This window comes from Diplotaxodon limnothrissa, linkage group LG10 (genome assembly GCF_057381915.1).
Source record: "Diplotaxodon limnothrissa isolate DT_005_m linkage group LG10, D_limnothrissa_male_GT1.1, whole genome shotgun sequence".
NCBI lineage: Eukaryota > Metazoa > Chordata > Actinopteri > Cichliformes > Cichlidae > Diplotaxodon > Diplotaxodon limnothrissa.
This window is the reverse complement of record NC_140605.1, coordinates 4,992,629-5,005,275: the sequence shown is the minus strand read 5'-3', so window position 1 is coordinate 5,005,275 and position 12,647 is coordinate 4,992,629. Positions and strand designations below refer to the sequence as shown.

The 12,647-nt window shown below is 38.6% G+C and overlaps 1 protein-coding gene across 1 annotated transcript; it reads left to right on the top strand.

Annotated features, from left to right (window-relative positions):
* The first annotated feature begins 664 nt into the window (after positions 1-664).
* LOC146623777 (endothelial cell-selective adhesion molecule-like) lies at positions 665-7,046 on the top strand. The gene is made up of 7 exons (XM_085364842.1): positions 665-719; positions 1,090-1,241; positions 3,704-3,896; positions 4,001-4,156; positions 4,343-4,465; positions 5,342-5,477; positions 5,953-7,046. The coding sequence occupies exons 1-7, from the start codon at positions 665-667 to the stop codon at positions 6,488-6,490; spliced, it is 1,353 nt and encodes a 450-aa protein (XP_085220968.1). The 3' UTR covers positions 6,491-7,046.
* Positions 7,047-12,647: the final 5,601 nt, after the last annotated feature.

The window sequence follows — 12,647 nt, the reverse complement described above, 5'->3', positions numbered from 1 at the left end:
CAGTCAAAATTGCACTCACACAGTAGTCCTGAGGAAATAAACATTTTTGTCTGTCTTTTTTGATAACTTGTAAAAGTCAAAGTTTCCAAAGAATAGATTCAAATGAAAAAAGAAAAAGAAAAAAAACTTGTGTAATTTATCAGGAGTGATCATACTAAATGCAAAACAGAAGCAAATGAACACACAACTGGGGTAGAATGTTTATTAGAATTTGCAATTAGCGATGTAACATTCACCTACATGACACAAAGGAAGTCATAAATATGCTAATATGCACAACTCTGTTGAAATGAGCTTCTTTCATCGGGGGATGATATCCACTGATATATCTCCATGTAGTTGGATAGGGATGAATGCACAGATACCTGTCACTCTGATGACACAGTAAATAAAAGTACAAAATAAACAGAGTCCATATCAAATATTTAGATACACGTAAAAAGAAATTAGAAACAAGTCAGAAGAGCACTGGATAATTAGCAAAAAGCAAAAAGTAAAGAAAAAAAGCTTTGTAATTCACTGCACTGCACTGCACCCGTAATAGTATTGTTTCCGCTCCTGTACACGGAGTATCAATGGCAATTATTAAAAAGAAGCTAAGCAGATCCTCATTAATCTTATAATATCATTCTGCTTATAACCTTTTTATTATAAAAAATATGACATGAGAAACAAAGAACAATCCAAACAGGTTTCCTGCTGCACCTTCAACTGTACAGGTAATGATTCAGAGTCAGAATTCAATTCAATTGAATCACAACATTAAGGCAGTTTATACTGTAGGATAAACCCTGCGGTATTACATAGAACATTCTAGCAACTGGAGCAAGCACTTGGTGACAGTGGGAAGAAAAAAAACCCTCTTTTAATAGGAAGAAGCCTCTGCTCTGGGAGCGACGGCTTCTTCTTCTACCACGTCTGGTTGGCTGTGAGGGGGGCAGACAAAAGACACACTGTCTGAGAGACAGAGATTAACAATAGAAATTAATATAGAGATTACAATTATTGATTACATGTACAGTGGTGTATAAAAGTAATAAAAAACTGTGATTTTTACAGTGTGTTTTTTCCCTTTCTTCCTTCATCCAGGCATATGGGCCAACTTTTTAATACCCCTGAAAAATGGAGAAGTGATCGAGGGTCAGTATGTGGAGCTGCAGGCCCGGTACACTGGCGGCAACCCAAATTCCAAGAGTATCGCCTGGAACTTTTTGATGCCTAACACCAGCCAGATGAAGATGGTAAGGAAACAATTACACTTAAGTCTAATATACTGTATATCAAGCCAAGACAAGAAAAGACTTAAAGGTTTCTAATACTACTGTGCTGTGCAGATAGATGATCCAAAAGGAGGATCACAATCAAATAGATTTAGGGGAAGAAAGAGAACTCAGGAAGGGAAAGGATACAGGTTTTTTTTTTTATTATTTCCCTTAGTGTCTCACCTTACTTTACTCTTTACAGGAAGAAACATTCATTAAATGTAAAAACATTTTCACTGATAAAAGAACAAAACTTAACTGCAATCTATTCAGAGTCGTATGTGTTTAGACAAGATAAAGTGAGCAATTCCCCTCTGACAAATTGTTCAATTCTATTGTATTTTATTTATACAGCACCAAATCACAACAACAGTCACCTCAAGTCACTTTATAGTGTAAGGTAGATCGTACAATAATAGAGAGAAAAACCCAACAATCATATGACCCCCTATGAGCAAGCACTTTGGCAACAGTGGGAAGTAAAAACTCAGTTTTAACAGGAAGAAACCTGCGGCAGAACCAGGCTCAGGGAGGGGCGGGGCCATCTGCTGCGACCAGTTGGGGTGAGAGAAGGAAGACAGGATAAGACATGCTGTGGAAGTGAGACAGAGATTATTAACTAGAAATAATATGTATATAAACACATAGTGAGCGAGAAAGGTGACTGAAGAAGAAATACTCAGTGCATCATGGGAATCCTCCAGCAGCCTCAGCATAACTCAGGGTCACCTGATCACGCCCTAACTGTACTACTTTAGCAAGAAGGAAACTCTGAATCCTAATTTTAAAAGTAGAGATAGTGTCTGTCTCCCCAATCCAAATCTGGTTCCACAGAAGCGGGGCCTGAAAACTGAAGGCTCTTCCTCCCATTCTACTTTTAAATATCCTAGGAACAACAAGTAAGCCTACAGTCTGAGAGCAAAGTGCTCTAATGGGATGGTATGGTACTAATTATGTAAGTAACTAAAATTTGACAAAGTGATATTTTTTCCAAACTGCTAATATATGTTTCCTATGCATAATATAATAATAGTAATATGGAGAAAATAATTGACAAGAACCTATTGTGCCTTTTCCAGTTCTTGGTTTTGTTTTTGAATGCTATTAGAGTTGCTTGGCATCATTTGTAGTTGAAAGTAATCATAAATACCAATGCATGAGTTCTTGGTGCAGCCCCTCAGTTCATCTTCTCTCTTAAACAGACAGTTTTTGCTCCTCACCGTTCTTACCTTTAAGGTAACAGGCGATGATGCGTTTAGATCACCGTGGAGTGATTTTGGCCCACTCTTCTTTGCAGAATGCTTTAATTCTTTCACATTGGAGGGCTTTTGAGAATAAACGGTCTGTTTAAGGTCTTGCCAAAGCATCTCAATCAGATTTAAGTTGTTTTCTTTTGCTGCTATGTTCTGGATCACTTTCCTGGTGCATAACTCAAATGTAATTGAACTTCAGAATACAAGCTGATGGCAGGAGATTTTCCTTCAGGATTCTCTGGTATAAAGCAGAATTCAAGGTTCCATCAGTTACAGCAAGTGATCAAGGTCCAGACCATCAGGTGACTAGATTACTCAAAGAAAACAGATTTTAATCTAAGAACATCTTTACTTTTTACTGTAAATGATGCATCTGCCTTGAACCGTTCTATTTATACTGTATTTCAGCCCCTTCCACTGCAGAGATACATATGCTGGAACTAGGTTTTATATCAGGCTTCTTTTGTTGTGTTTTGTTTTTTATTGTACAAGAGCCATATTCGTTAGAATGTAGTATTTATCTAACAATACAGACCTGCATAATTTGTGTTAATTAAATTGCAGAGAATGAGAGCTGAGAATTTATAGATCAGGTTCAAGAACATTAATATTACTGTTTAATTTGGCCTTATAGGTGGAAATGTGAAGGTTAGATTTAATTTTATTCACAACTGAACATAGAAAACATGTCCAATGTTTAAACTGAGAACGTACCTTTTTAAAGTGTGGGCTGTGAGTCCGCCGTGCACTGTTTACCTCACCTGCCGATATGCGTCATGTGTAGTTGCTTTGGAGGAGGCTGTAAAACTTTGTGTAGAGTCCAGTAAAGGTTGATGAGTCAGTGAAGCTAACTTCTGTCCAATGTCAGTGATACTAAGGTGAGTTGTTGAAGATGTCCTGAACTTTCCTCTGTAAGCACTGCTGATTTTACCAGTGTTAGTGAAACTTTCTTTTCTTTAAAGTCTTGCACTTGGACATTTAGCAAATAAATCTCTGGAAATGTTTTGGATAAATACAAAGTCCATTACATCCCTGACCTGGATGTCAGTGACACAGGTCAGTGATATCTGTTATGCACAACTACTTCTTCGTGTGCTTTCTTTTATGTACTAAAAGACCCCAAAAAAACCCCTTTTTTTAATCTTCTTTTTGTTTCATGTGACGCTTGCTTTCTGTCCTTCTGTCCAGATCATCTCCTACACTGACAACGAGGTGAAGGTGTTTGACGGACAGTTTAAGGGCCGTGTCGGTTTCCTACATCAGATGCCATCATCAGATGTGTCGTTCTACATCAACAACACCCGGGAGTCCGATTCAGGAAGCTACATCTTTCAGATTGTTAATGATGGTATTACTGAAACGGTTACCCTGGATGTGAAAGGTAAGGGAAATTCACCCGTTGCACAGCTGTACTTCTCAGATTCACTGTGAAACAGTAAAACAGAAAGTCTTGTAATAAAACATTACATAATCCTCTCCCCTCAGTCCCTCCTTCTGTTCCGAAGTGCTCTATGACAGGGAAGCCAGAGGTAAAAGGAAATGTTACTCTGATCTGCATGTCCAGCTCTGGGAAACCTATTCCTTTGTACAAGTGGAAGAAAACCAGCCCCACCTCTGAGGTCTTCTTCTCACCCATGCTCAGTGAGTGCACAGCGAAAAAACAAAGAGTCATTGTTTGCTATAAATGTGAATTATTGATAGAAAAAGCAGCCTGCACACCGTCTTTTGGGATTGTCACTTAGCACATCTTTGAGAACTGTTATACATGTGAAATAATGTGTCTTCATGTGTGTTTGACTGTCTTTTCCATGTAAACTGCTGTGTTAGATGAGAAGACTGGCACTCTGAAGCTGAACAACCTGAGCAGCAACATGTCGGGGAAATACGTGTGCACAGCCAGCAACACGGTGGCAGAAAAGAGCTGCGCAATCGACCTGCACATTACCAACTGTACGCAGCAAGTGTAACCCTGGTTATGGTTTATTAATAAAAATAAGTGATGAAAAATAGTTATGGACCACACATTCAGATACACTATTATCAAGCATGAACAGCGAGCATCGATGTAATTAATTATTTCTGTTGGACACGATCATATCCTACTAATTTCTTATGACTGCTGACACGTCATAAGAAAACTAAATGAATATGCAGCGAACTTTCTTACATATATATTAAAATATTACAAATATACAATAATTTAGCAAAAGTATCATTATAAACCCCTATCACTCATGACTTACACAGATTCAAAGTAAAAAACAAACCCTGTTTGCCAGACATGTTTAACGTTGCTAGCATAGGGCTGTGACATTTTACATTGTAACCATTAGCTTAGCTGACTTTTCTATTCAGCAGCTAAGAAAATTATACTTTTGTCAAAGTTGGCTGAATTTGTCTTACTTTAACATGAGTCTGGACAGTCAACCATGCCCAACACAACCTAGCGTCCTGGGAATATATAATGTTGCAGAAGCCTGAAAACAATGGACAGCGGTAAATTAGTGATCAACATCGCAGCATTATTGTAGTGTCTTTACATTACAATATAAAGCGCCTTGAGGCAACAGCTGTTGTGATTTGTCCCTATATAAATGAAACTGAATTGTAGCTTAAAACTGATTTGCTAGGCCACAGCACAACTGGTCACCTGATTAGTCCATCTCTATGTCAAACAGAAAGGACATCTTTACATGACTCGAATATAAAACATTAATCTGCTTTTCTAGCCAGTGCTGTACAAGTACTATTGATTCTACACGAAATGAGGTAATAAAAGTGTTTTTAAATTCTTTGAGATAGTAATTGTATGTTCTTTAATTCCAGCCAATAAAGTGGGGGTGATTGTTGGTGCCACAGTTGGCTCAGTGGCTGGCTTCATCTTCCTCCTTTTTGTGTGCCTCGCTTTTGTCTTCGTGATAAGGAGAAGAAACAACGAGGATGACTTGGCCAATGAAATCAAGTGAGTCAGTGTGGCTTAAATGCAAGCAGAATTTTATCATTTAAAATTCGTAACAGCATCTCAGCTGGCCAGCAGATCTGAACCAGGACCCTTTTGCCACAGTGCTAAACAGTGTCAGTTCAGGCAAGTCATAAGTGGCAGCGTTGGTAGATGAAGTTCTCGTTGCTGCTGCTTTGAATCAAATTCATTTTAGTCCTTTGCAGATGACCCAGGTTTTACTTTTGACATGTACCAATTGCACAGGAATGCACATTTTGATCTTGCACATTTCTCAAACTAAAGTGATTCTATCACACCTGTTTAAGAAGCCTGTTTTTCAGATTTAATTTTCATATCCTGTGATAGCAGAAACAAATTACCATAGTTTCAAGATTTAATGAAGTACTCCATTTCAGTGTTACTGTGAACTAATTATGCATTTCTAAAAGTAATCTACACGCCACAAATAAGTAATCCTGCACCTCGATGTCTACAGGGAGGATGCTCAGGCTCCCAAGCGTGTGTCATGGGCTAAGAGCGGCATGGGTTCTGACATCATCTCCAAGAATGGCACCCTGTCCTCCATCGCCTCCAGCCCACACCACAAAGAGTCCTCCCATCACCACAACAACCACCACCACCACCTGCAGCAGTATCCACAGCGCCCCCCCTCAGACACTGCATCCATCATCACCGCCACAGGCAGCAATGCCGGCTATAGACCGTCCCGCCACCAAGGGGCCTCCACTCCCACCCATTACAGCTACAACAACAACACCACCCTGCCACGTGAACAGCCATTGTCCCCCGAGGCCGGCAGCAATGGCGGTTCCATGCCCAGACCCGAGCGCTACACCCAGTTGCCTCAGGCACAGGCGCTGCCGCAAACGTACAACCAGCCTCGGCTGCAGCTCCAGACCGCTCCCTCCCCGCCACCACTACCCACCTCCACCATCATGGCCTCCAACATCACCCGAATGGGAGGCGTGCCCATTATGGTTCCTGCACAGAACCAGGCCGGATCTCTAGTCTAGCATGAGCTAAGGGAATACTCTCACAAAGGATCAATTGCTGATTTTTCAAAGGGACTTTAATATTTAGCAAAGAATTTAAAATGAAAGGTCATTTACTGATGCCAACAAGCTCTCAGACACACTGTTTACTTCCTTTAAGAATACTTACTTATAGTTCTTTTGTACTCTGTATGCACTGTACACATTTGAAACTATGTATAGATATGATTTTCATACATTTGTCCAGTATCATCTTTTCTACTTTATGGATTTTAATGTTTTCATTTTTCATATTTAGATTTTTAAATGTAATTTCTTCCAAACTGTTTTCCTCCTGCCATTTACTAACCGCAGCTGGAACGCTGTGTGTGCTAATCTCACGGACAGAAAAAAAAGAGCACCAGCATGCTACACTTTATCCATTGTCTTTATTTAGAGAAACTACCTGAAGGACTCATAGGTCATTACTGTTTAAGAAGGAGAATGTTGCTCATAAACACTGGGTTTAATCTATGTATTATTAACTCTATTTCAGCACCAGACATCAAAAGACAACATAATGTGTTGTGTGATAAAGTTTGCCCTTGCAAAGTATCCTAATCCTTTTTTTTGGCTTTGCTTCTGTTGGGTTTTCAACTTGCTTTCAAAATGCTTTTAAACTCACTTCTTTAAATACAGATGAGCAAAAGCTTCTGATAATACTGAGCTGTTTAGGACTGCAGAACAGTAAATTTGCTTATATTCTTGACTAGTACTAATAACCAGTGTTGGGGAAGTTACTTTGAAAAGGTAATTAATTATAGTTACTAGTTACTTCTTCAAAAAAGTAACTGTTAGTAACTGAGTTACAATATTCTAAAAGTAATTAATTACTTGAAAAGTAACTATTGCGTTACTTTATAAAAATGTTTAACCCTCTGGGGTCCAGGGTATAATTGGCCATTTTAACCACTTCTGATTTGACCTCTACATTTCACCTTTAAAAACTGTTTACTTGTTTGGTATCATTCTTTTCAGCACAACCTCACGTGTCTGAATTTCCAGTTATGTTTTCATTTTGACATACTGTATTAACACAATTGATCTAAAATCAGACAAAAAACATAAAATCAGAGTAGAAAAAGTTATATTTTTTACTGTAACAACAACAAACATGTTTAATGAATTATATTTCATAACTTTAAATGCAAATATAAATTGTCAATTTTAAAATCCTATGCACAAGTTTTGCAAACAACAACGTTATTTGCATCCATTTACCTTTTACCTTGATTTTTTAAATAACCATTTCAAACTATTTACAGAACAATCAGTTGTTCTGCATTCAATAAGATGCAACACAAATTATTTGTGCCACTCCAAAAACACAATTTCTGTCCACTATAAAGGAGAACATCACAGCCTGATACCTGCAGGTCTGACAGCAGCAGGTGTATCACTCCTGTTTCTACCTGGAGACAGCAGTCGCCTCATTGTTCTGACACACAACACAAAACTATCCACAACACTACACACTAACTACACACTCCAAACACGCTAAACGTCACAAAACTCTCTCTCTCTCTCTCTTTTTCGTTAGACAGTGATCATGATTACCGTCCGCGGGAGCGCGCGCAGCTACTTAACGCTGTAGCGTCCACATTACTTACAGCTACTTCCATGCAACTGATATAAGATGCAGTAAGCTGAACACAGCTTCAATCGTCTGTTTGTTGAAAAATAGTAACGGAGCGCATTTTCTTGTTAGTAACTGTAACGGCGTTGTAACGATAGGAATAGTAATTAGTTAGATTACTCATTACTGAAAAAAGTAATGCCGTTATTCCCATCACTGCTAATAGCTAATAACTAATCATTTAAAGTTGCCTGCAGCATTCAAATTGTAAATATGTGAATTTTGGGGGGTAATTGGTAGCACGTTGTTGAGTGCAGCCTTTATGGACAACAGAAACAGGGGACGTGTTTGCCTTTATTACCACTTTGTGTTGGCATTCTTTTGTAACTTAGTCATCATCTGCGTCATCAGCATAAATTCATTACATACATTCATTATTTGGACCTGTTCTTCTAGACTGGCGCAAAGAGCTTATAGCATTAGAGAAAGACACCCGGTGATCACACAGTCCCGCACAGTGAGGCTAAAGCTCTCGCTTTTAACAAGAGGGAGTAGGAGCCACCTTCTTTGACCAGTAGTGGATCAAGAAACTGAAAAAATATACAACCGGCCATCTGCCACAACCCAACCAGTCGCGGTAGATTGCCGCCCTTCCCTGAGCCTGGTTCTGCTGGAGGATTATTCCTGTTAAAAGGGAGTTTTTCCTTCCCACTGTTGCCAAAGCGGGTCATATTACTGTTGGGCAACTAACAATAATATGACTTTCTTTGTATTATTTCTCCGTATTATTGTAGGGTCCACCTTACAATATAAAGCGCCTTGAGGCAACTGTTGTTGTGATTTGCTGTATAAATAAAATTGAATTGAACTGAAGATCAAAAAGAGGCCACCAAATATATCAGCTAGCAGCAGAGCACCACTATGCATCACATCAGGATTAGAACCATAAGGCAGGTCTCCTTTCAAAATGGTCCACCGCACTTCAGTACTTATGTATTTAAACTCCTTGGAAAAAAATTGTGGATATACAGTTATGTAGCACAAATTTGACAAATTTCTATAGTTTCTTTACTTGAGTATATCAAGTATTCACATTCTACTTAGAAATATTTGGGGAAATGTTAACAAGCGTAAAGCGCACGAAAGTCTGTTAAGAAGCCTCGAGATGCATTGTTAGGTCAGCAAATTTGAGCCATTTTATCAAGTTTCATTTAAGCTGATGGAGTTTTTGGCTAAAAACCTAAAGACTCCATCAACATTATTGCAGGACCATCAGTCTTGCACTACAGATATTCCTGGAATCTCGACCTCTTTAGACTTTCTTTATGCACCTTGGAAGTTAACAAATGTGTTTCAGTTTGCTTCTAATCTGAAACAAATAAACTAGATTTGGTTCAGAAACTATTTTCCATTTCCAAAACGTGTGGACATATTTTGAATAAAAACTGCTGTGAGGGAGGCACTGTTTTGTAAAAATCACATTTGTAAGAATGTATCCAAATAGCTAAGGTCATTTTAATACACTGAATGATTCCAGAACTTCTTTTCATTAGTTAAGAACTAAAACTATTTATTATGTTTTTACACATTAGCGCTATTTGTAATGTCTGTTGTTACTGAATATGATTTCGATTTGGAAAAGAGAAGAAAGTGTGGTCATATTCTGCTGTAGTGTAATTACACTGGAGCATATGTTTGTTATTTAAGCTTTTGGTTAATGTGCACAGATATTTTTACAATTATTTACATGACATTCTGAGATGAAGGCTGATGAGGTTGAAGGAAAACATACTGTAAAAGCATCTCATGCAAACCACTTGAGAATATAAGCTCAAGACTAAAGTCAAGATTTCATGAGGGAAGTTGAAAGAAAAGAGGAAATCTGTTTGCTGTGCATTTAAGACTCTGTGTCCTTTAAAAGTGTACATTATGGACATTCAAATGTATTCAACGCAAGCCTTTATTTTTATATTGTACATGTATAAAAAGCACATTAAGAAAAGTGAAAGATGTGCTCACTATCACACTGAGTTATAAACCAGTGTGGATTGTATAACTGCTGTGGACAAATTGGTGGCCAAACAAATATGCTTACTTATACAGACGGCCTAAACTGTAGACAATAATGTGCAGTGTGCACTTGTATCTTCCATATTTATGTTCATTGAAAATGCCTTGTATTATATTTTCAATTAAAATTTAAAAAGATCAGCTGTTTGTGAGTTTTGTTTTATTCTTGTTTTCCAAGTTTTACCAATTTTGTCTTCTTGGCAAGCTTGTAGAAGGAAGGAAGGATTGATGACTGAGCTTGAAAGGACACAGGGTTTTCCTTTGGCGTTTTTGTTAGAAAAAAGCTGACAAGGATCTGTCATTAAACAATCCAGCACCAAGAGAGGACCAGCCACTCCTTTAAGTAGCGGTTCAGGACAATGTCATCACAGGCGTGTGGAAGTGTGGAACCAACAGGCAGAAAATCTCCACTAAGTCCCGCTGCTGCACAAAAACAAGCACACACACGTAAACACACAAACCAGGATAGCAGAGGAATTGAGTAGATAGCTGAGGTGGAGAGATGGACAGGAAGTAGGAGGTCAGCATGGAGAGGACAGAGGGAACAGATACAAAACTGATGAATAATCAGCAAATACAATGATGTCAAAAGTATGACAATCCCTTAAAAACATCCTGGGATCAGAGCTTTCTGTGTGAACTGAAAAAGATTCTTCATCTTTTTGCCAAACACATTTCGTTTTTCCAAGATCAGACCTATGCATCCTCTATAGCAGGGGTGGGCAACTCCAGGCCTCGAGGACTGGTGTCCTGAGACCTCTACTGAACCCGCAGTACTTCAACACAGCTCACACTGTTACACTGGAGGCATAAAAATAACCCCTAAAAAGAACAAACCCGGTGATTCTATCAGCTGTAATGGTATCATCTGTCCACAAGGTGTCAGATTTTATTGGTCGATTCACTGAGCAACCCTTTGATATCCATAAAGCTAAAACACTTCACAGCCTGATTGTTTGCTTTGCAACAATCCCACCAACTTCATATGTCTACATTATTGCTGTTGAGAGTTTGATGAGCCAGTACCTTCTGCTTCTGCATAGTCTTTATACAGCAATAAACAGCTGTGAATGTTATTGTGTATGAATTTTCTAGAATGAGGCTGTAGAGGTGCTACATAAATCCCAGTGAGGTTCAGCCTACCATGTTGTACTGGATGGGAGACGAGGAGGAAAGAAGCAAGCCTGCTGGAGAAACTCACACTGATTTACAACTGAAAGAAAAAAGTGCAAAAACAGAGAAAAGCCTTACATAAATGAAGAGCTTTTCCCCTCTGCTCCTCCTTCATCAGATCTCTTTCTGGTACAGGAAAATTCAGAATCGATTCGTGTTTATGGATGGATTTATGTGGATGGACCAAAGAAGTTCAAATGAAACATGGAAGCACATAACGGAGTGAGTAGAAACTAGGAAAGTGCTCAAAGCTTTAGCTGTGTGTGAAAATTAACCAAAACAACAATAATGTTTGTCAGGTTACATGGATGAAAATCATCACTTCATAAGATCACTCAGGAGTAACATGACTAAGTACAAGTTCCTGTTTGACTCTAAAAAAAACAAAAAAAACTTCATATTTGAAAGTCCTGAAGTGCACAGTGTCATGTAAAAAAATTTGACTCTAGAAGTAAAAATAGTATTTTATATTCAGTCCTGTATTTAAGAGGGATCCAGTGCAGAGGAGCCAGTGTAGGAGAAAAATGCTCTCCCTTTCTGTTCCCTGTCATTTTTGCTTTGATTTTTAGGAAATCCTGAAAGTAACAAATTACAGTAGTCAACAGGGAAGCAGCAAAGTCTTAAACACCAGATGTGCTTATCCGGGATTTAAATCTTGAAGTTGGATCAGTGACTCTTGGCTGAATGTCCTGGAGCTGTATGTGAGGCATTCAGGGAACACCAGTCAATCGCAGCTACATTGTTAGCAGAGATTATATTCTTCATGAAATGAACAAAATACAATTACTATTCTCTTAAACAAGCAAAAAGGAAAACCCACAAAAAACAACCATGCTGAGTAAGTTTTTAAAATGTCCTTATAAGATCCCAAAAGATTGACTCTGTAAATCTCAACGTAGCGTTTTCAGTGGGAGAAACATTTTGTCACTCAACCAAGTCACTTCTTCAGTCTCAGCTGGCTACAGGTTTCCCCAACCTTTTAAACAGTACATTTCCACAATGACTGAAACTAGCACCACTGACAAACAATCGGCTGTGAGGTCAGTTCCTTGATCATTAACATGCAAATTGTCTGAGACTAAGAAAGTCACACATGTGCAAATAAGTCTAGGTTAGGTTCCCCCTGTGTCATTGTCCTCTGTGTACCTTTGTGTGTGTGTGTGTGTGTGTGTGTGTGTGTGTGTGTGTGTGTGTGTGTGTGTGTGTGTGTGTGTCCCCTCTTTTTCTGTCTCATCTCCCTTAACTGTTTCCGTTGTTTAGAGCACAGGATTTCCTTCTGTGCCACCTAAAGTTACGTAATATTAGCTGCGCTGTTCTGGC

Bases quoted from the DNA above. Each gene is read 5' to 3' on its own strand.
- LOC146623777 (XM_085364842.1), top strand. From the start codon at position 665: ATGAGAAACAAAGAACAATCCAAACAGGTTTCCTGCTGCACCTTCAAC. The intron at 3,897-4,000 runs GTAAGGGAAATT...CTCTCCCCTCAG, and splicing joins GGTTACCCTGGATGTGAAAG to TCCCTCCTTCTGTTCCGAAG. The intron at 4,157-4,342 runs GTGAGTGCACAG...CTGCTGTGTTAG, and splicing joins CTTCTTCTCACCCATGCTCA to ATGAGAAGACTGGCACTCTG.